This window comes from Myxocyprinus asiaticus, chromosome 13, assembly GCF_019703515.2.
Source record: "Myxocyprinus asiaticus isolate MX2 ecotype Aquarium Trade chromosome 13, UBuf_Myxa_2, whole genome shotgun sequence".
In the NCBI taxonomy this organism is placed as follows: domain Eukaryota; kingdom Metazoa; phylum Chordata; class Actinopteri; order Cypriniformes; family Catostomidae; genus Myxocyprinus; species Myxocyprinus asiaticus.
This window is the reverse complement of record NC_059356.1, coordinates 37,654,414-37,675,166: the sequence shown is the minus strand read 5'-3', so window position 1 is coordinate 37,675,166 and position 20,753 is coordinate 37,654,414. Positions and strand designations below refer to the sequence as shown.

Here is a 20,753-nt window from a genome sequence, read left to right as displayed (position 1 = left end):
CCTTCCCAGCTGCTCCAGCACCGGACGCAACAGGAAAAACTACCGGTGTGGATTTTTGTAGATAACCGATAGTTCCAGAAATCTGTTCTCGGTGCCGATTAATCGGCAAAACCGATATATCGGTCATCCAGTAATGCTGATATTTAATTTCTTGTACAGGTAACACTTTACAATGAGGTTGTATTTGGTAACATTAGTTAACTATATTAGTTGACATGGACAAACAATGAAATTTTATTTTACAGCACTTATTAATTTAGGCTATGTTAATTTCAACACAGACTAGTACAATTTTGTTATTAAAAAATGTATATTAATCTGTCAAATGGACACGGTTATCAACCATGTATTCTTTAATAATCGGTCTACCTGCCTCAGTCCACTTCTGTTCATTTTAATAAACAATTTTAAAAAAAAAATGCCACATGAGACTTCAGTGAATATTTTTTAAACAGTTGAATTAGAGATTAGTTGAAATGACTGTTTGAACTGATTCATGGACAAGAATCAAACTAAATTAACCCTTTTTTATTAATTTATTTTATTCAAACACTATTTAACATCAGTATTAATGTTTTATACTCATAAAATGATGAATTTCTCATATATTGCTTAATTTTATATTATCAACAAAATCAGCATAAATGTCATGAAAAATTCAATATATCATTCAGCTCAACTCAAAACCAAATAGATCTCAGCCCTCCTTCTCCCTCTCTCTCTCTCTCTCTCTCTCTCTCTCTCTCTCTCTCTCTCTCTCTCTCTTCCCCTGTTGCTCATGGTGAGGTGGAATTCCTCGCTATCTTGCCGTACCTGATAGTGCTCATTAATCGCCGTGGAGACGGAGCTGATCGGCTGGTGTCTGAGTTGTGATTAGTCTGTGTGTGTGTGTGTGTGTGTGTGTGTGTGAGAGAGAGAGAGAGAGAGAGAGAGTGCCAGACTTCACACACTCAAGTAAAGTGGGCTTAGACAGATCTGACACCATATCCAGTCTTATCAGACAGAGGAAGGTCTGAGCTGCCATCTTTTTCTGGGTTAATCAGCCAATGACTTCTGCAATTGCAGCACAAGTCACAAAAACTGTTTGAGTGTTTGTAAGATATTTAGTTACAGAACTTGCCAGGCAGCACTGCACTGATACTCCTCAATCATAAAAACAAACCCCTGACCCCAAGTATTAATCTTCAACTAATTTCCAATTTATTCAGCCTGTACCACTTAATTTACAGACTCCATTCCAGCTTAGTTTTGTTGATAATTTCAGCCCTGTTTTTTTTTTTTTTTTTTTTTTACTTTTTAAGAAATGTTATGTTTTAAAATCTGTTAACTGTCACTGGCCCACTGGTGGGCCATTTGGTGTTTAGTTTAGTTGTTGTGGAGTTGTAAGGAGTTGTGACCTTTATTAGGTGAGACTGCTTCAATCACTGGCATGATGGGAATAATTTATAGTGTTTAGCACTGAAAAGTTGTTAATAGTTGTAAATAGTTGTATATAGTTATGTAGTTGTATAAACAGTTTGTGGTTTGGTTTTATAATTTTTATTGTTGTTGTTTTTTTATTGTATTCATATGGTAAAAGGCATTTGTTTTTATAGCCTGTGGGTAATGTTTCAAATTAAAACAATATTGTCTTCATATGTGTTTTGAGTGGTATTTATGAAATGAGTTTTGTTGATATCACATACTGTAAATCTAACTAGCACTTTTTGCCAGCCCTGTCTGGTCCAGCGATGGTGGGTTTGTGCCCATAGGCGATGTTGTTGCCGGTGATGTCTGGTAAGGACCTGCCTTACAACAGGCCTACAAGCCCTCAGTCCAGACTCTCAGCCTATTGCGGACAGTCCGAGTACTGATGGAGGGATTGTGCATTCCTGGTGTAACTCGGGCAGTTGTTGTTGCCATCCTGTATCTGTCCCACAGGTGTGATATTCGGATGTACCAATCCTGTGCAGGTGTTGTTACACGTGGTCTGCCACTGCGAGGACGATCAGCTGTCCTTCCTGTCTCCCTGTAGGCGTCTCACAGTACGGACATTGCAATTTATTGCACTGGCCACATCTGCAGTCCTCATGCCTCCATGCAGCATGCCTAAGGCACGTTCACGCAGATGAGCAGGGACCCTGGGCATCTTTTTTTTGGTGTTTTTTTTGAGTCAGTAGAAAGGTCTCTTTAATGTCCTAAGTTTTTATAACGGTGACCTTAATTGCCTACCATCTGTAAGCTGTTAGTGTCTTAATGACCGTTCCACAGGTGCATGTTTATTAATTGTTTATGGTTCATTAAACAAGCATGGAAAACATTGTTTAAACCCTTTAATATAAAGATCTGTAAAGTTATTTGGATTTGTGCAAAATTGTCTTTAAAATACAGTGTACTGAAAAAGGGTAATTTTTTTATTGAGTTATATATATATATATATATATATATATATATATATATATATATATATATATATATATATAAACAACTAACCTTCATAAATGTCATCCTTTTATAGTATCATTCTCAAATTTATATCAGGACATGGTCAGAGAAGTGGCTTTGGCTCCACAGTGGGGTTTTTTATGTCATTTCCTGCCCTCTTTCATAGATTCTTGTATTGGAGTCTTTCATACAAAAAAACAGTGTCCAAAGAAATTGTTACATACAGCTCATATTAAAACTTATAATCTCAAAATGTTGCACACAACTATGTTAGCCATACGGCTTTGATTTTCTGGCTTTTTTGTTGCGTGAATCATATTTTTAAAATATATTTTTATAAAAAGGAAACAAAAATTTAGTGCAGTGTATTTTTATTGAAATAAACTGCTGTAACTTTTATTTTAATTATTATTATTATTTAATCTAATTTCACTTCCACATTAAACGTCCAAGTGTCTTCTTTAAAAATAATTTAGGTCTGTACTCCCAAGCATTCATGAGTTATGACCATTTCAATTTGAGTATTTCATTTTTTGGCCTATGCTCAAAAAGGAGTGTGACAGTTAACAGGTTAAGAAAATTAAGAATTACAGTACTGTGCAAAAGTCTTAGGCACATAAGATGTTTCACAAAAGCATTTGTCTTAAGATGGTTATTTATATCTTCAGCTTTAGTGTGTCAATAGGAAATATAAATGTTAGACTCCCAAACATTACTTTTGCAAATAGAAATGTTTAGAATAGAAGAACAGGGAGCCCTGCAACAGATGGCATGGCTTCCACAAAGCCCCTCACTGAACATCGTGTCTGTCTGAGATTACATGAAGAGACAGAAGATATTGAGACAGCCTAAATAGATAGAAGAACTGTGGCGAATTCTCCAAGAAGCTTGGAACATCCTATCTGCCAACAACCAAGAAAAACTGTGTCCAGATGTACCTAGGAGAATTGGTGCTGTTTTAAAGGCAAAGGTGGTCACACCAAATATTGATTTAGCTTTTTTATGTTTACTGAACTTTGTAAGACATTAAGTGATAAATGAAAACTATTTATGTCATTATTTTTGAAGATCACTATGCAACATTTTTCACAAGTGCCTAAAAGTTTTGCACAGTACTGTATGTTTATAAATCTTCCCTTGACTTACATTGATAAAATGTTTGCTGTTCAAAATTTTACAATGAAGACATAATTGTAATAATTGCCAATTGAATTTGCGATTGGTCTTTCTTGCTTCTATTTGCTACTAAATTGTGACCGTGTTGATACTGGCGTGTAGCCAACTGAAAACAAGATGCGTTCTGAGTAGCAGCAAAGTGGCTCTGATGCATAATTTTATTCAACCTAAAGTCATTTGCAACCAAAGCATACAATGAAAGTTTACCTAAAACATTTAACATTATTCTTTTTTTTCCTTGCAAGTACTAGTATTGGCATATCAGTAAATGCCAATATATTTCTTGATATTGATTACTCAAAAACTGATTTCTCACTATTCCTCAGTAGGGCTGTCAAATTAAAATTCGAATATTCGTTGAATTTAAAAAGAATATGCTCATTCGAATGCTAAAACTGTGCATTCGAATTTTGGATGTGTGCCAAGCACTGGCAATGACTTCAGACCGATCGCATTCTTGCACTAAAAAAGGCTAGATGAAGCGCAACAAATTAGAGAGCATTTTAATGTTCTTTTTAACTTGACACAGCATCTAAACAACAGTGCTCCTGCATGAGACACTGAATAAACAAAAACAAAGCGAAACAAAGACGTTCGTCTAGCGTGTTTACATAGAAAAACAAATGGTAAACTGGATGGTTGCAAAAGTGTTCAGTGTGAACAGCCCCTTACAGTTGGTGGAAGTCTTTGGCTGTTGCGTCTTGCTCTCTCTGATTAAGCAATGGGTTTGTCTGTAATGGAGTTGAAGTTGGAAATGTGTGTCTCAAGATCCTCGCATTCTGTTCCTTTCTGCTGTGTTCCATCTGTTCTGTTCCTTTGAACAGCCACAAGGGATCATGAGCTGCTTCACCACCAAGTTCAGCCGAATACCACTGCTATCTGGGAATAATTCTACCCCTACATACAGCTGTAATTAATGAAAAACACTGTGGTATACCGCTGTTATTATGAAGTTTGAGTCTGTGGTAGTATATACTGTGGCACCAGTGCAAGTGTATCACCATGTTAACACAGAACTGCCTATTGAAGCATCTCCCCCCTCATTTTACTTTTGACTTAAAATGTGAGAATATGAACCGACAAACTTTTTTTATTTTTTATGTACTTTAGTTTAAAATGGATTTTTTTTTTTTTTAACAGCCAGGAATGTTCTTTGCAATAATATACCATGGTGCTGTATGGTTATGTATTCAATGCACCATCTTGTGGACTAAGGAAATAACGTCAAAATAAAAAATCTGCTGACTTTAAAATGTAAATTTAATTAGAATTTAGAAAATTAAGTAAACAATTTGAATTTAGTATCTCCGCCAAACTGACAGCCCTATTCCTCGGAGAGCCATAAAATTCCATATTAAATTTTAAGCCTATAATATGCTTATAAGAAGTGGGATTAAACCTGGCTTTATTGTGACATGTTTGTGGTGTGTGTGTATAAAAAAAACTCTCTCTTTCATACAGCACGTTCCCCAGTTTTCAGCGCTATGTTTGAACACGAGATGGAGGAGAGTAAAAAGGTGAGGTTTTTTGTCTCCCTCTCCCATTGGTTTTCTCTCATTCTCTCATTACATTTCAAAAGCTGTGACAAAACTCCTGTCCTTTTACACTTGTCAAAATCACAGAGCCACTCAGACTTTTTTTTTTTTCAGACTTGTTGTTCTTCATGCAAGTGTTCTTCTAATGTCTCAATTCTTCTTTGTTTATTAGCGATCTCTCAGTAGGACTCAGATCCATCCTATCTATCAGGGGCTTAATTTTCAGTCTAGACATGCTTGTGTGTGGTCTTATAACACCACATTTATAGAGCTGTTCAACTGTACCAATTTTCTCTTTTGGCAAATTATTAAAAGCATATCATAAATCATTATCTTGTGAGTTATTTTTGTGACAGTCATATTAGACCTGTTTTTGCCTCCATTTACCATTAATGCATACAGCATAAACACTAGTTGGAAGGGTGGAACCTTTGTGATGTGTCTGCCCGGAGTCATTACACTGACGCACAGACCACAAACACACATACAGCAGTGATTCCATGTCAATGATAAAGTGATTGGGAAAGGAGCTCTTCACGCTATTTGTTGTACAAAACAGGCCCAGAATGGACTTGTGACAGAAATCAAGTATTTTTCAGCCTAAGTAATGTGCATTTAAATACAACAGAAGCATGTCAAGTCGTAACTATCATCACCATAATGGAGAATGAGAAATTTTTGTCTGCAAGCTCTTTTCATGTGGAGTTCAAAGCAGCACTTGGCGCTGATGCGAAGCAAAGCGGATAGCCACAGTCTGCCGGCTGATAAATATTGTGGAGGATCAGAGTTTAAGAGATTTCATGCCCATTGCAATGAATTTGCAAACTGGGGGGGGGACTAGTTCTTTCAATTAGTCAACCTCCCACTTAGACTTTGGGAAATGTTTAATGTTACTTAAATTGGTGCTATTTTAGTGCATTTCTATCTGTATCGAGAAAAATATGCGATTAATTGTGATTACAATTTTTAATCAACTGATATCACTAGTTGAAACATTAGCAGAGTTGCCAGTAAGGAACTGAAGCTCTGTTTTTAAGGAACTGAATGCATTAATGCATTTACTCCAAAGAAATTTAGATGTATTTTTTTTAATTATTATTAATTAACTTCTGTTCAAGTTGTTTTATACATTTGGAGCCAAGTCATGTTATAAATGAGCTCAGTGATGTAAAAATCAAAGATTGAACAAATGATTGGCACTTTAAAATAGAATTCAGCTGATATGTAGTCACATTTGCATATATCAGCTGCATTACAACTCTATTGATCAGAACCATTGAATTGGATTTTAGAGCCATCATTTTGCATTTTATAAATATGCAGCTTAACACCTCAAAAATACATTATAATTGTTCCAGTGTTCAAACAGCTGGTGTGCAGCTGCTGTCTGTAGGAGATGAGTAAATTTGGCATTTATTTCTGCCATATACTCACTTATGTATATCTGGCTGTTTATGATATCTGTCCAGCCAACGCAAAGACTCTGTAAAGTGGTTTTCAAACAGGGTGCTTTCTTGCTTGAAAAACAGCTATATTTATTAATATTTCTCCTACTTTAAACACTCATAATGCATGAGGGACTCTTATACTACCTTCAACTCCATCTGATTGGTCCATTGTTTTAAAACTGACATTGATGCGTCATGATGTTTAACTATTTTTGACCTTTAAGTTGAACTCTGCATGCTGTCTTAAAAATGCAATGCTCATGGTGCAAGACGCTGACAAAACAGTGACACAACACAAGGCCCAAAGACATCTGTCTGGCATATGTTTACATAGACCAACAATTTAAAAATAGCACAGATGGAACAGAAGAATGTGTCCTGTGTGGACGACCCATTGCACTTCCACTGTCACAATTCCTGCTTTTCGTCTGTGCATCTATGATATTCCTGTGTTTACCATCTGCTGATCCAGTATTCCTCTGCCCTCCTCCTGTCTCTCTCTCTCCACATCCCCCTTTCCCAGAGTTTCATCATGCGCTGTTTTTTGGGACAGGATGTGCTTGTGTTCAAGGTTTCTGGAGCAATGAGATTTCCTGTTGTTCCTTTTGCTTGTGCCGCTTATTAGCTCTGTGAGAATCCATGCAAATGTGCGAGACACAGTTTAGCATGTGTTTGTGTGCGGTTAATAGATGAATGAGGGGATCTTGGGGCTCAGTTTGTGTATGAGCATGTGTGAAAGTGAGCGCGGCCGTGTGTACTGTAGGAAAGTTAAGTGTTTGAGAAGTGCGCGTGTGTATCGTGTTCAGATAACTGTGTCCGTAGAATATTGATGGCTTTGATGCTCCAATTGGTAAAATCTTAAGAGGAAATGCCTCCTCAGAGGAGAGATTGAATAAACAAATGAGTTACCCTTTTTCAATGCATCTAAAGCAGGGGTGTCAAACTCAGCCTGGGCCACATCAGCGTTATGTGTGCCATCAAAGGGGCAGTTGAAAATGTGGCACTGGCACGTGATTTGACACCCATTCAATTAATAATAATATTGCACATTTTGTGCATTGAAATTCACATTTTACAGTAAGCGTTGATTTTGTATTTGGGATGCAGATGTAAATTATGATTTTAACAGTAACATCTGTGGAAAAAATTAACATCTAATTTATATAGGGCTAAATTGAAAGATTCTGACCAAGTTGAGTCTCCTTTACAGATTCCTTTCATCATTGTAATACTTAAAGTAATCTCTTGGAATTTACAGTTTGAAGGCAATCAAAACCAGTTACATTTTCCTACAGTCATTAGAGTAGAACAGATTTTACACAGAAGAAAAAACTGACTGCTTGGTCCACTATAATTATGAAAATTTACCATAGTTCTTCCATGCTATCCATAGTTTTTAACTATGGTATTTGTAATAAGACCACATGTAAAATCATGCATGACTACTCACTACCATAGTTAGTAACTTGGTTAGTTTCTCTCTAAAAAAAAAAAAAAAAACTAATGTATTTTTGTATTGAAAAACAGTTAGTGTTACTACAGTAAATTCAAGGTAAAAATTTTTGTAAGGTTTGTGATTTGTGGATTGAAAAGCCTTCCAATTGATGTCATGGCACAGTTTTCTCCTGTTTTCGCTGCTGTTTAGAACATCAGGGCTGTTTGATATTGTTTTAAACTAGTTTAATCACAGAGACCTTTGGAGTTTTTATTTGCAACAGAGAATTCTGTGCCGCATTCAAACAGGTTTCATGATTCGCAGTGCGCTTCTCAAGAGCACTGTTTCTGTGTTGATAATAATTGAACAAGGTAATGGCTAGCACTGTTGATAATGATCTGCTCGGTTGTGACTGGTCCACGAGTAAATGCACCTGCTCTACATTTCATTACACTTTTTGAGAGAGCAAAATGCGCTTAAAAAAAGGTAGGATGACGGGAAGGCTAATTAATATTCACAAGGAAATTGCTAACTGATTTGTCAATGACGCGTTCTGTTCACCTGCCATTCTACATTCTAAATTAGCTCACGGACCACATGAAATGAGGTGGCAGGCCGTATTTGGCCCGCGGTCCTTGAGTTTGACACCTGTAATCTAAAGGAAAACCTGTTGGATACTTGTGATGTTGGAGCATTTAAAATAGAATATGATTTGTGGATGAAACAGCAAGACGGAGTGCAACGAAATTTAATATAAGGCGCATTTTTAGTTTTCACACGCTAACTAATATAAACACTCAATAAACTTGTTAATTTTTAAGTATGCTTATCCCCCACATTCACCTGATTGGACTATTGTTTTCATTCATCCGCTAAGATGCATATTAAAAGTTGTAATACTTTTAACTTGACAAGGCATCTTAGAAACGTGATGTTCCAGGTTGCTAAAAAAGTGGTGGAATGGAATGCGCAGATGGAATATAAAAATGTGTCCTGTGTGAACTGCCCCTGAGAGCGTTTTTACTCTAGAGCTTTTGGTGCAGAACTGAAACTTTTGATGTCAGAGATTAGTTTGAATTGTTGATGTGAAGCTGTTTTACGCACTTTGAAAAATTAAAAATTGTCTTCAGAGCAGCTCTCATTCTCTGTCTTGTGATGCATCTGCAAACAGGCACTAGTACATTAAGTTTTGCTTGTAAATCCAAATAAATTATCAGTAAAAATAACTAACTATATCTTACCTCTATATCTTACCTTAGTAGGTACCTAGTGGGAAACAATTTCCGTTAGTGTTAACTGTGGTACTCGTGTTGATACAAAGATCCCTTAGTTCGAAGCCAAAAAACACAACATGAAAAGAGACCTGCTGAGGGAAAATGGTGGAATTGTACTATTTCAGACAAAGCAATTGAACCGAGTGCGAAAATATCCTAAGTTGTGATTGTTGCCCCACCCTTCGGCTGCACAGACTTTGATTTTCTGTTATAGCCTTTGATATAGTTTGGTTTTGAGTGAACCATCATTTGACCTTAGTGTGTGTTTATATACATGGGTGTGGTAGAGTTCATTGCAGTGGCTGCATTAATTGGTTTAGCTATGATGGACAGGCTGGGATGGAAAAGCCATTGTTACCGCCATGACAAGTGACAAAGAGCTCCTGCTCTGGATGCCTTGGGCAGAAAACACTCATTCCAGGGAATATGGCTCTTTTTTTTTCTTTTAGCTGTATTTTAATTTGCTTTTTGGAGTCACTCTGTACTTTTGCATGTGTGTATGTGCTCTGACTCATATGGTGGAGGTCAGTGGTCTCATGAGTTGGGTGTAGGGTGCTCAGGGAAGAACAGACCATAGGAGATGTGGAGTGGAAAGGACAGACTCCAGCACAACCTTATGCAATTAGAAGTCTTTCAACACCCACATAAACAACTCTAAACTCATAGAAGCAAAACTGCCGCAGAGCCAGTTACATTAGCTCTTTAAAGAGTGCTACCAGTAGACTATATCTCCAGTGGCGGATTTAGGCATGGGCGACATGGGTAGCCGCCCAGGGCAACATCTTGCAGGGGCGGCGGCACGGGGCGCCCACACAGACAAGTGAACTCCACCATCCATCTCATCACCCACAACATTAATAAGAACTCATTATGTATTTATTTTTTGTGCAAAAATGCTATAAATGTTTTTCAAAAAAATTTAATTATTGATTTTCAAGTGGTGTAACCACCAAGAAAAAGTTGTTAAAATACTTTCTTTGCGCCTTGAACACACTTCACTTAAGTAAACTTAATCATTAATAAAAATAAAAAAAAGTCTTTAAACATTTTTTTCAATGTAATATACTGTGTATGTATGTGTGTGTGTGTGTGTGTGTGTGTGTGTGTGTGTGTGTGTATATATATATATATCATGAAATTGTCACAAATATGAAGTAGTCACAAATATGAAGACACTTTCTTAGGGTTAGTCCATTTGTCTTGAACAAAATGTGCCTTTTCATAAAAATTTCAAAATATTTGATGAAAATAAAAAACACCATCACGAGGGACTAAAGGGATCTTCTGTTTTTTTATTTTTTTTATTTCAGCTATTATTATTATTATTATTATTATTATTATTATTATTATTTTATTCTTTACAGTCTTTGGACAGTTACACCACTCAGAAATTTGAACTCTGAAATTAAAAACATGTTCATCATTGTATGGGTCTATGCAAGTAATTGTTTTGTGTGTATTGCATTTTTTATATAATTCTAAATAAATAATCCGGACAAAAAAAATGAGTGTCATGTTATTGACCCATAAACGTTAAGGTACATAAAGGGTCTTCACCTCTGTCCATGGTACAAACTTGCAAACATGGCTTTGCCAGCCTGTGACATAAACTAAAGGATATTATTGGTTATTTTAAAAAAGGACCAGCCCTCCGATACATCCCGCCCACTTTTCTGTTTTAATAGGAAATACGTAAGCACTTAAAAAATTGCATTGTCAAACCATTTCATGGGATCTTTAATGAATGTAAATGTGATTTGTTTAAGTTCATCACTCACATTGCAGGCAGTTTGTCTCTGACAAAGTTTAGTTGATCAGATCATGTATAAAGATGCCATGTAGATACTGAATGGGAGTTAAGGGTTTTCTGATCTGCTGTTCTCAGAGACTTTGTGATTGACCTGGTTCTGCTGTCATTTGTTGTCTAGAACCGAGTGGAGATCAATGATGTGGAGGCTGAGGTCTTCAAAGAGATGATGTTCTTCATCTACACTGGAAAAGCACCCAATCTGGACAAGATGGCCGACGACCTGCTCGCTGCTGCTGACAAGGTACAGTTGAAGTCAGAAGTTTACATACACCTTAACCAAATACATTTAAACTTCGTTTTTCACAATTCCTGACATTTAATCTTAGAAAACATTCCCTGTCTTAGGTCAGTTAGGATCACTACTATATTTTTTAGAATGTGAGATGTCAGAATAATAGTAGAGAGAATTATTTCAGCTTTTATTTCTTTCATCACATTCCCAGTGGGTCAGAAGTTTACATACACTTTGTTAGTATTTGGTAGCATTGGCTTTAAATTGTTTAACTTCTGTTAAACTTTTTGAGTAGCCTTCCACAAGCTTCTCACAATAAGTTGCTGCAATTTTGGCCCATTCTTCCAGACAGAACTAGTGTAACTGAGTCAGGTTTGTAGGCCTCTTTGCTCGCACACGCTTTTTCAGTTCTGACCACAAATTTTCTATCGGATTGAGGTCAGGGCTTTGTGATGGCCACTCCAATACCTTGACTTTGTTGTCCTTAAGCCATTTTGCCACAACTTTGGAGGTATGCTTGGGGTCATTGTCCATTTGGAAGACCCATTTGTGACCGAGCTTTAACTTCCTGGCTGATGTCTTGAGATGTTGCTTCAATATATCCACATCATTTTCCTTCCTCATGATGCCATCTATTTTGTGAAATGCACCAGTCCCTCCTGCAGCAAAGCACCCCCACAACATGATGCTGCCACCCCCATTCTTCACGGTTGGAATGGTGTTCTTCGGCTTGCATGCCTCACCCTTTTTCCTACAAACATAACAATGGTCATTCTGGCCGAACAATTCAAATTTTGTTTCATAGACAAGAGGACATTTATCCATAAGTAAGATCTTTGTCCCCATGTGCACTTACAAACTGTAGTCTGGCTTTTTTATGGCAGTTTTGGAGCAGTGGCTTCTTCCTTGCTGAGCAGCCTTTCAGGTTATGTCGATATAGGACTCGTTTTACTGTGGATATAGATACTTGTCTACCTGTTTCCTCCAGCATCTTCACAAGGTCTTTTGCTGTTGTTCTGGGATTGATTTGCACTTTTTGCACCAAACTACGTTCATCTCTAGGAGACAGAATGTGTCTCCTTCCTGAGCTGTATGATGGCTGCGTGGTCCCATGGTGTTTAAACTTGCGTACTATTGTTTGTACAGATGAATGTGGTACCTTCAGGCATTTGGAAATTGCTCCCAAGGATGAACCAGTCTTGTGGAGGTCCAAAAATTTTTTTCTGAGGTCTTGGCTGATTTCTTTTGATTTCCCCATGATGTCAAGCAAAGAGTCACTGAGTTTGAAGATAGGTCTTAACCCTCTGGGGTCTGAGGGTGTTTTGGGCCCTGGAGAAGTTTTGACATGCCTTGACATTTGTGCTTTTTTCAGTTGCTTAAAAACATATTAATGGCTAAAGTCTGATAACACTGATTTCAGCACAAACTGGGCTACAATAATATGTGAACAACATGTATGTACATGTTTGTATTTTTGAAAAAATAACGTTTATGCGTGGTTTTTGAAAAAAACAAAAATGTTAAGTCACTGAAATAAGGCCATATAACACATACTAAACATTTGTTCACAAGACTTTTGAGAACTGTATCTTGTATCTTGTAGGAGTTTTTGCTATAAAATGATGTGAAAACCATCCTGATCACTCATTCATACAAAACAATATAGTCATTTAACTTTTGTAAGACACTTTTAGTGTTAGAAAGGCCATATGCGAGGAGGCGTGGATGATCATGAATATTGATGTGATTCACACCTGAGGAGAAAAAGACCCCTCCCCTGAGAGAGAATGAATGTTTGTAGCTTATTCACAAAATCAAGTTTAAGTTAAAAGAAGTAATCTGACTATACATTTTCTTTACATAAAGACTTCACTTTAGACCTACACTACCATTTAAAATTTTAGATCAGTAAGATTTTTTAATGTTTTTAAAAGAAGTCTCTTCTGCTCACCAAGGCTGCATTTATTTGATCCAAAATACAGCAAAAACAGTGATATTGTGAAATATTTTTACAATTTAAAATAACTTTTCTATTTGAATATATTGTCAAATGCAATTTATTTCTGTGATCAAAGCTGGATTTTTAGCATCATTACTGCAGTCTTCAGTGTCACATGATCTTCAGAAATCATTCTAATATGCTGATTTTCTAATATGGGCATATTTACAGCACATTTTACACATTTACACCCGAACAGATATTTGCAAGCACAAGCTTCGTAGATGATAATGAGGCAGCATAAACACTTGTTAAAATATAATCTAAAAATTCATATTCTTTTTATATCATATTACATATCATATTGATATCATACAACATACAATTTAAATATCTGCTTTAGCTGAAACAACATCTAAATGTAACTAAAACTTGCCTATTAGGACATATTTCAAATGTCAATACTCTGAATCCTGGCTGGCAAGTCTGGAAATAGTCCAACTAGTAAAATATGTACATGTTTATATAAAATAGCATGTCAACTAATATAAGTAAAACTAAATGACTTACTCATCCGGAATTGTATCCTTGGCTGGATCAAATCGCTCTTCAAAATGTAAACATTCATCGTCGGAGTCCCGCTCTTCTTCTGAGGAAAATGTGAACTCTTCATCACTATCCAGGACCATCTGTAGAGCTTCCTCACCTTGCACTTCTGCCATCTTCCAAACTCGCAGAAAAGTGAATGAATCTGATGATGAACTTGATGTTTTTTAAAGCATTGTTGGGGGCGTTTACCATTTGTATTGATCGCCTCATTACAGTACCATGTGAATAACGCGCTCTGCTGGTGGGTGTGATCATATTAGCGATAATGAGCTGAGCCAGGAGAAACTGTACATCGCTTTGTTTCATACAGATTACATTGCAGGAGAATATTTGTTTTACATTTGAATTGTTTTATTTAAAAGTAGACATTTTAAGCTTTCTTTAGACATATGTTTCATGTTTGTGTGATAAGTATTCGCGGAGTTTCACTTCATTTTTGTGACGTGTTTCAAAAAGATGCTTGCGGAGACTTAGACAGCTGAAAGCGCACCCTGTTTATTTTCTTTATTTCACAAAAGCACAAGGTTTTGTTGTTATTGTGAGTGTACACAAATAAAAGTAGACCCTTTATGGTTTCTAATGATGTCTTACACTTATCTGCATGCACAAATATGTTCTGCGGAAAAAAATCCAGCAGGATGCGCCGCTGCGTCCGTCAACCCCAGAGGGTTAAAATACATCCACAGGTACACCTCCAATTCACTACACCTCCTATCTGAAGCTAATTGTTTAAAGGCTTGACATAATTTTCTGGAATTTTCCAAACTGCTTAAAGGCACAGTTATTTTAGTGTATGTAATCTTCTGACCAACTGGAATTGTGATATAGTCAATTAAAAGTGAAACTGTCTGTTTGTAAACAATTGTTGGAAAAATTACTCCTGTCATGCACAAAGTATATGTCCTAAAAGACTTGCCAAAGTTATAGTTTGCTCATATTAAATCTGTGGAGTGGTTAAAAAAAATAGTTGTAAACTTCTGACTTCAACTGTATCTCTCTTTCTCACACACGTTTTACTTGCCTATCGAAACAAGAACACACCATAGGCTTCTATTGCTTTTATATAGCTGATTACAATTTCTATAGACTAACCCTACCCCTAAAAGAAAAAATTGTGCATTTCAAAAACAAAAAAAATATATATACCATAATAAATATCTGTGTGTGTGTGTGTGTGTGTATGTATATATATATATATATATATATACGCATACACTGGCAGCCAAAAGTTTGGAATAATGTACAGATATTGCTCTTATGGAAAGAAATTGGTACTTTTATTCACCAAAGTGGTATTCAACTGATCACAATGTGTATAGTCAGGACATTAATAATGTGAAAAATTACTATTACAATTTGAAACTACTACGGAGTTCTCATCAAAAAATCCTCCATGTGCAGCAATGACAGCTTTGCAGATCCTTGGCATTCTAGCTGTCAGATTGTCCAGATACTCAGGTGACATTTCAGCCCCCGCTTCCTGTAGCACTTGCCATAGATGTGGCTGTCTTGTCGGGCACTTCTCATGCACTTTACAGTCTAGCTGATACCACAAAAGCTCAATGGGTATAAGATCCATAACACTCTTTCCCAATTATCTGTTGTCCAATGTCTGTTTCTTTGCCCACTCTAACCTTTTCTTTTTGTTTTGTTTTTTTGTTTCAAAAGTGGCTTTTTCTTTGCAATTCTTCCCATAAGGCCTGCACCCCTGAGTCTTCACTTTACTCTTGTACATGAAACTGGTGTTGAGCGGGTATAATTAAATAAAGCTGTCAGCTGAGGGCATGTGAGGCATCTATTTCTTAAACTAGAGACTGATGGACTTATCCTCTTTTTTTTAGTTGAACATTTGGCCTTCCACATCTCTTTCTGTCGTTGTTAGAGCCAGTTGTCCTTTGTCTTTGAAGACTGTAGTGTACACCTTTGTATGAAATCTTCATTTTTTATGGAAATTTCAAGTATTGTATAGCCTTCATTCCTCAAAACAATGATTGACAAGTTTCTAGAGAAAGTTTTTCTTTTTTTGCCATTTTTGATCTAATATTGACCTTAAAACATGCCAGTGTTTTGCATACTGTGGCAACTCAAAAACAAACACAAAGACAATGTTAAACTTTATTTAACAAACCAAATAGCTGGGAGTCACGTGACGCCATGCAAGGTTCGGACGTGTGAATGGTGAGCTCTGTACACTTTGCTAGTTTTAACACTGTTATTGTCATAAACCGGTGAGATTGGATACACCCTGTTCATAACAGTTCTAGGAAGACAATATGTCGAAGAATTCAAAATCCTCAGGCTCTGGAGACATTAAAAGATACTTGCATGCTCATGCTGACGTCCCTGACAAGGCCGCCTACCAGGGAGCAGATTTGGCCGGTGAAGTGCGGGAAATTCAGCGAGAATTGCTGAACTTGACGGCAATGCTGACGAAGATCATTGCTGACTTGGAGGATCTTGCTGTAATACGTCAATTGATCATTGCCATGGAGACGAAATTCACTGAGGTGGTTACAAGAGTGGGGGATGTCGAGAAACGGATCGATTATCTGGAGTCATCGGAGAGGGAACTAGCTGCTAATCCACTAGCGACCAGGGTGGATTTGGAGCGCGTCTAGGAGAAGTTGGATGATATTAAGAATCGTAGCTGGTGGAGTTAGGGTTAGGGTAACCCTAACCTGTATTGTTGGAATTCCTGAGAGAGCAGAGGGTCAGAATATGATGAAATTCCTGGACAGGCTCCTTCCGAGTCTGCTTGACATAACAGGCCGTAAACTGGAAATCGAGCGAGCTCACAGGCTTCTGGCTCCACGATCCACAGAAGGAGACAGGCCCTGATCAATTCTGGCCAAATTTCTGAGATCATCCTATAAAGATCCCATTTTACGCGAGGCGAGGAGTAAAGGAAGGCTTTCTCGGAAAAACCACAGCATTTTCTTGTTCTCAGACTTTGTGAATTCGACGAGAGAAATGTGATCGATTCAAGGAATGCAAGAAACTCTTACATCAACGGAAGGTCACTTTTGCACTGATATTCCCGGCCAAATTGAGAATAGATGCTAAGGATGGCCGTAAATAATGGAGTAAGTTATTTTGTGGTACTCACATTGCAGCCGAGTGTGCCTGACTCACTGAACATTCATTTGACTGTTCAAGGAACTTTTTTGTTTCTTTTTGTGCTGGTTCCGCCTAGCGGCTGGAGATTGTTTTGTGGAAAACACTCCTTCAGGACAGTGTTGTGGATGAATCTGCACGTTCTTTGTGCTTATGCCTCCTGTAGGCTGGAGTTTGTTTTGCAGAGTATTTCTTACAGGACATTGGAGTGACTGGGTCATTTGTTGCGCTCGTGTAACTGTCGAATGGGCTGGCTCACTGAACATTCGTTTGACTGTCTGAGGAAAATTAGCGGTTTTCTTTTTTATTTATTTTATTTTTTGTGCTGGTTCCACTAACGGCTGGAGTATGTTTTGTGGAGGAACACACCTTCGGGACAGTTATGTGGATGAATTTGCGCATTCTTTGTGTTTATTCTGCCTATTGGCTGGAGTTTGTTTTATAGATTATCTTTTTTTTTTTGTGTAATTCTGTCTCACAAAATTTTTATTGAAACACCAGACTTGAGCAATCCGACGGCAAAAGTGTCACAGTGGCTCTCGTAGGCGTACATGGACTGAGTTTAGAGGGATGGACGCCAGTTGGTGCTGTCTTGCGCAGGGTTAATGCGCACGTAAGAAATTTGATATAGTGTTTCTTCAAGAAGTGCATCTTTCCCTGCAGGAAGCTGAACATTTTGGGAAGATATGGGGTGGGCATGTTTTCTTTAGTGCTGGCTCAAGAAAGAGCTGGGGAGTCATTACACTGATAAATAAACATCTACAATTTAGATGTCTCAAACAGATTAATTAGGAAGAGTCATTATTGTGTTAGCAGAAATTCAGGGGCGAAGTCTTATTTTGGCTAATTTTTTATAGATCTTGAAGGGATGTTGCAGGCCGCTGGCACCCCTCATGATATAATATTGGGAGGAGACTTTAATCTTTTGATGGACTCAGTTCATGATCATAGTGAAGCAAAAGTGTGTAAGCCCCCTAGAGCAACATTGACGCTTAACAGGATGTGTAAAAATCTTGGTCTTACAGATATTTGGAGACTTTTGAACCCATCTGGTAGGGACTATCATTTTTTTTTCATCAGTCCATAAAATTTACTCTAGATTTTTTTTTTATATCTAAGTCCCTCATTTCATCTGTTTTTGATTGCTCAATTGGAAACATTTTAGTCTCAGATCATGCCCTGTTGTGTTTAGAGGTGTTGCCACATATGGAGAAAAAGAGATCATATAGTTGGCGCTTTAATGTATCCCTTTGCAAAATCCTGAATTCCAACAAATGCTAAAGGCTGAAATCAATGTTTATATGGAGACCATCTGGTCCTCAGTATCCTCTGTGGGCATGGCTGGGGAGGCACTTAAGGTGGTTCTTAGGGGCCGGATCATACAGTATGCCTCATTCACCAAAAAATCCAAAGCACAAGAACTCGTGGAATTGGAAGGGAATATTAAAAGGGCAGAAGCAGAGCTGAAGTGCCGAATGTCATCTAATGGCCTCAGAGAATTGACCCGATTAAAATACAGATATAATACTATTTTGGCGCGGAAGGTGGAGTTTTCAGGGGACAAGGCAGGGAAGCTTTTGGCTAGATATATAAAACAGAGAGAGTCCTTTTCTACCATTCCTTCAGTGAAATCTGCTGGTGGTGAAATATTTACCTCGACCATTGATATTAATAATGTTTTAAAGAATTCTATCTTGATCTCTATAGTTCCATGTCTTTGTCTACTGATGAAGATATTAGAAACTTTGTGGATCCATTAGAACTTCCTAAACTGACGACTGAGCAAAACAATTCTCTTGATTCTGAGATAAACTTGGAGGAGCATGGTGAGGTAATTAAGGCCTTGACTACAGGCTAGGGTCTGGGGCCAGATGGCTTTGCCGCTGAATTTTTTAGATCTTACTCAGAACTCACAGAACTGGCTGCACTTTTGTTAGAAGTTTATACAGAATCGTTAAAGAATGGAAAACTTCCGCCAACCATGACACAAGCCCGGATCAGTCTGATTCTTAAAAAAGACAAAGATCCAAGCGAGTATAAGAGTTACCGTCCAATTTCCCTGATCCAGCTAGACGTAAAAATATTGTCCGAAATTTTGGCTAGCCGATTAAGTAAAGTTATGACATCTCTTATACATATTGATCAGGTTGGGTTTATTCGGGGCCGTAGCTCTTCTGATAGCATTAGGCATTTCATCAATATCATGTGGTCAGTGGCGAATGATCAGACCCCGGTCGCTGCCATCTCACTTGACGCCGAAAGGCATTTGATATGGTAGAATGGGATTATCTTTTTAAGATTTTGGAAATATACGGGTTCGGGAATACTTTTACTGGATGGATTAAGTTACTTTATAGACACCCGGTAACGGCGGTACAAATAAATGGATTAATTTCAGATTATTTTACTTTGTATAGGGGCACCTGGCATGGTTGCCCTCTTTCCCCATTATTGTTCTGTCTTGCCCTGAATCCATTAGCAGCCGTGATAAGAAAGGCCTTATGCAATTCAAGATTTTACATAGATTCTATTGGACCCCCTCTAGATTGTATAGGCTTGTTCTTAAAGGCACACCCACCTGCTGGCGATGCCAATCAGAAGATGGAGACACAACCCATGTTTTTTGGTGGTGTGTTAAGATCCAGGAATTTTGGTTGAATGTTCAGAATTTTATGTGTGACGTATTGGACGCTCAGATTTCGTTTTGTCCCAGACTCTGTGTTTTGGGCGATGGGGCGGTCATCGATTTGGGGAATAAACACATAAAACATTGGGTTCTGACCAGTGTAATGATCGCCAGACATTATTTTAAGGGGATGGAGGTCGGCTGGAGCATGGGGAGGGTGGCGGCTTTTGAGGAAGTGTCATTTAGAAGACTGGGTAACTTAGATTTGTTTGTTGGGAAATGGGGCAACTATTTGGAGTTTTTGGAGGGCCCTCGCGGAGGGGCAGTGGAGAGAGAAGTTTAGTTTTAAATCTTTGTGATTATCATATTTTGATTTATTTTTGTGTGTGTCTATAATCATTTGTGACCACAGGGATGTTGTTGAGGGTGGGGATCGGGAGGGGGAGGGGTAATAGTGGGGTTAAATGTTGATTCTGTATATATATGTTTTGCTTTTCTTTAATATTTATATGAATCAATCAAAAATGTTAATCAGAAAAAATGAACCAAATAGCTTTCAGTGGTGTTTGATATAATGGCAAGTGATTTTCTAGTACCAAATTAGCAATTTAGCATGATTACTCAAGGATAAAGTTGTAGAGTGATGGCTACTGGAAATGGGGCCTGTCTAGATTTGATCAAAAAATGACTTTCAAATAGTGATGGTGCTGTTTTTTTACATCAGTAATGCTACTTCGATGAATTAAAGTACCAATTTCTGTTCATTATTCCAAACTTTTGGCCACCTGTGTGTGTGTGTGTGTGTGTGTGTGTGTGTGTGTGTGTGTGTGTGTGTGTGTATATATATATATATATATATATATATATATATATATATATATATATATATATATATATACACACAGTTGTGCTCAAAGGTTTGCATACCCTTGGAGAATTGGTAATATATGTACCATTTTAAAAGAAAACATGAGTGAGCAGGCAAAACACATTTCTTTTATTATGGGATTCATATTCAACTGTTGGTTATAACAGAATGGCACAATCATAAAACAAAACATGGCAACAAAGAAAAAAATTAAATTACCTCTGTTCAAAAGTCTGCATACCCTTAATTCTTAATACTGTTTA

The 20,753-nt window shown here is 37.4% G+C and overlaps 1 protein-coding gene across 3 annotated transcripts in view; it reads left to right on the top strand.

Annotated features, from left to right (window-relative positions):
- The window catches only part of spop (speckle type BTB/POZ protein), a 176,227-nt gene that overhangs the window by 144,845 nt on the left and 10,629 nt on the right, over positions 1-20,753 (top strand). For all 3 annotated transcript variants that reach the window (XM_051714740.1, XM_051714738.1, XM_051714737.1), the window contains 2 exons: positions 5,062-5,117; positions 11,221-11,343. In XM_051714740.1, coding sequence (XP_051570700.1) covers positions 5,062-5,117; positions 11,221-11,343 — 179 coding nt within the window. The remainder of the gene's footprint in view (positions 1-5,061; positions 5,118-11,220; positions 11,344-20,753) is intronic.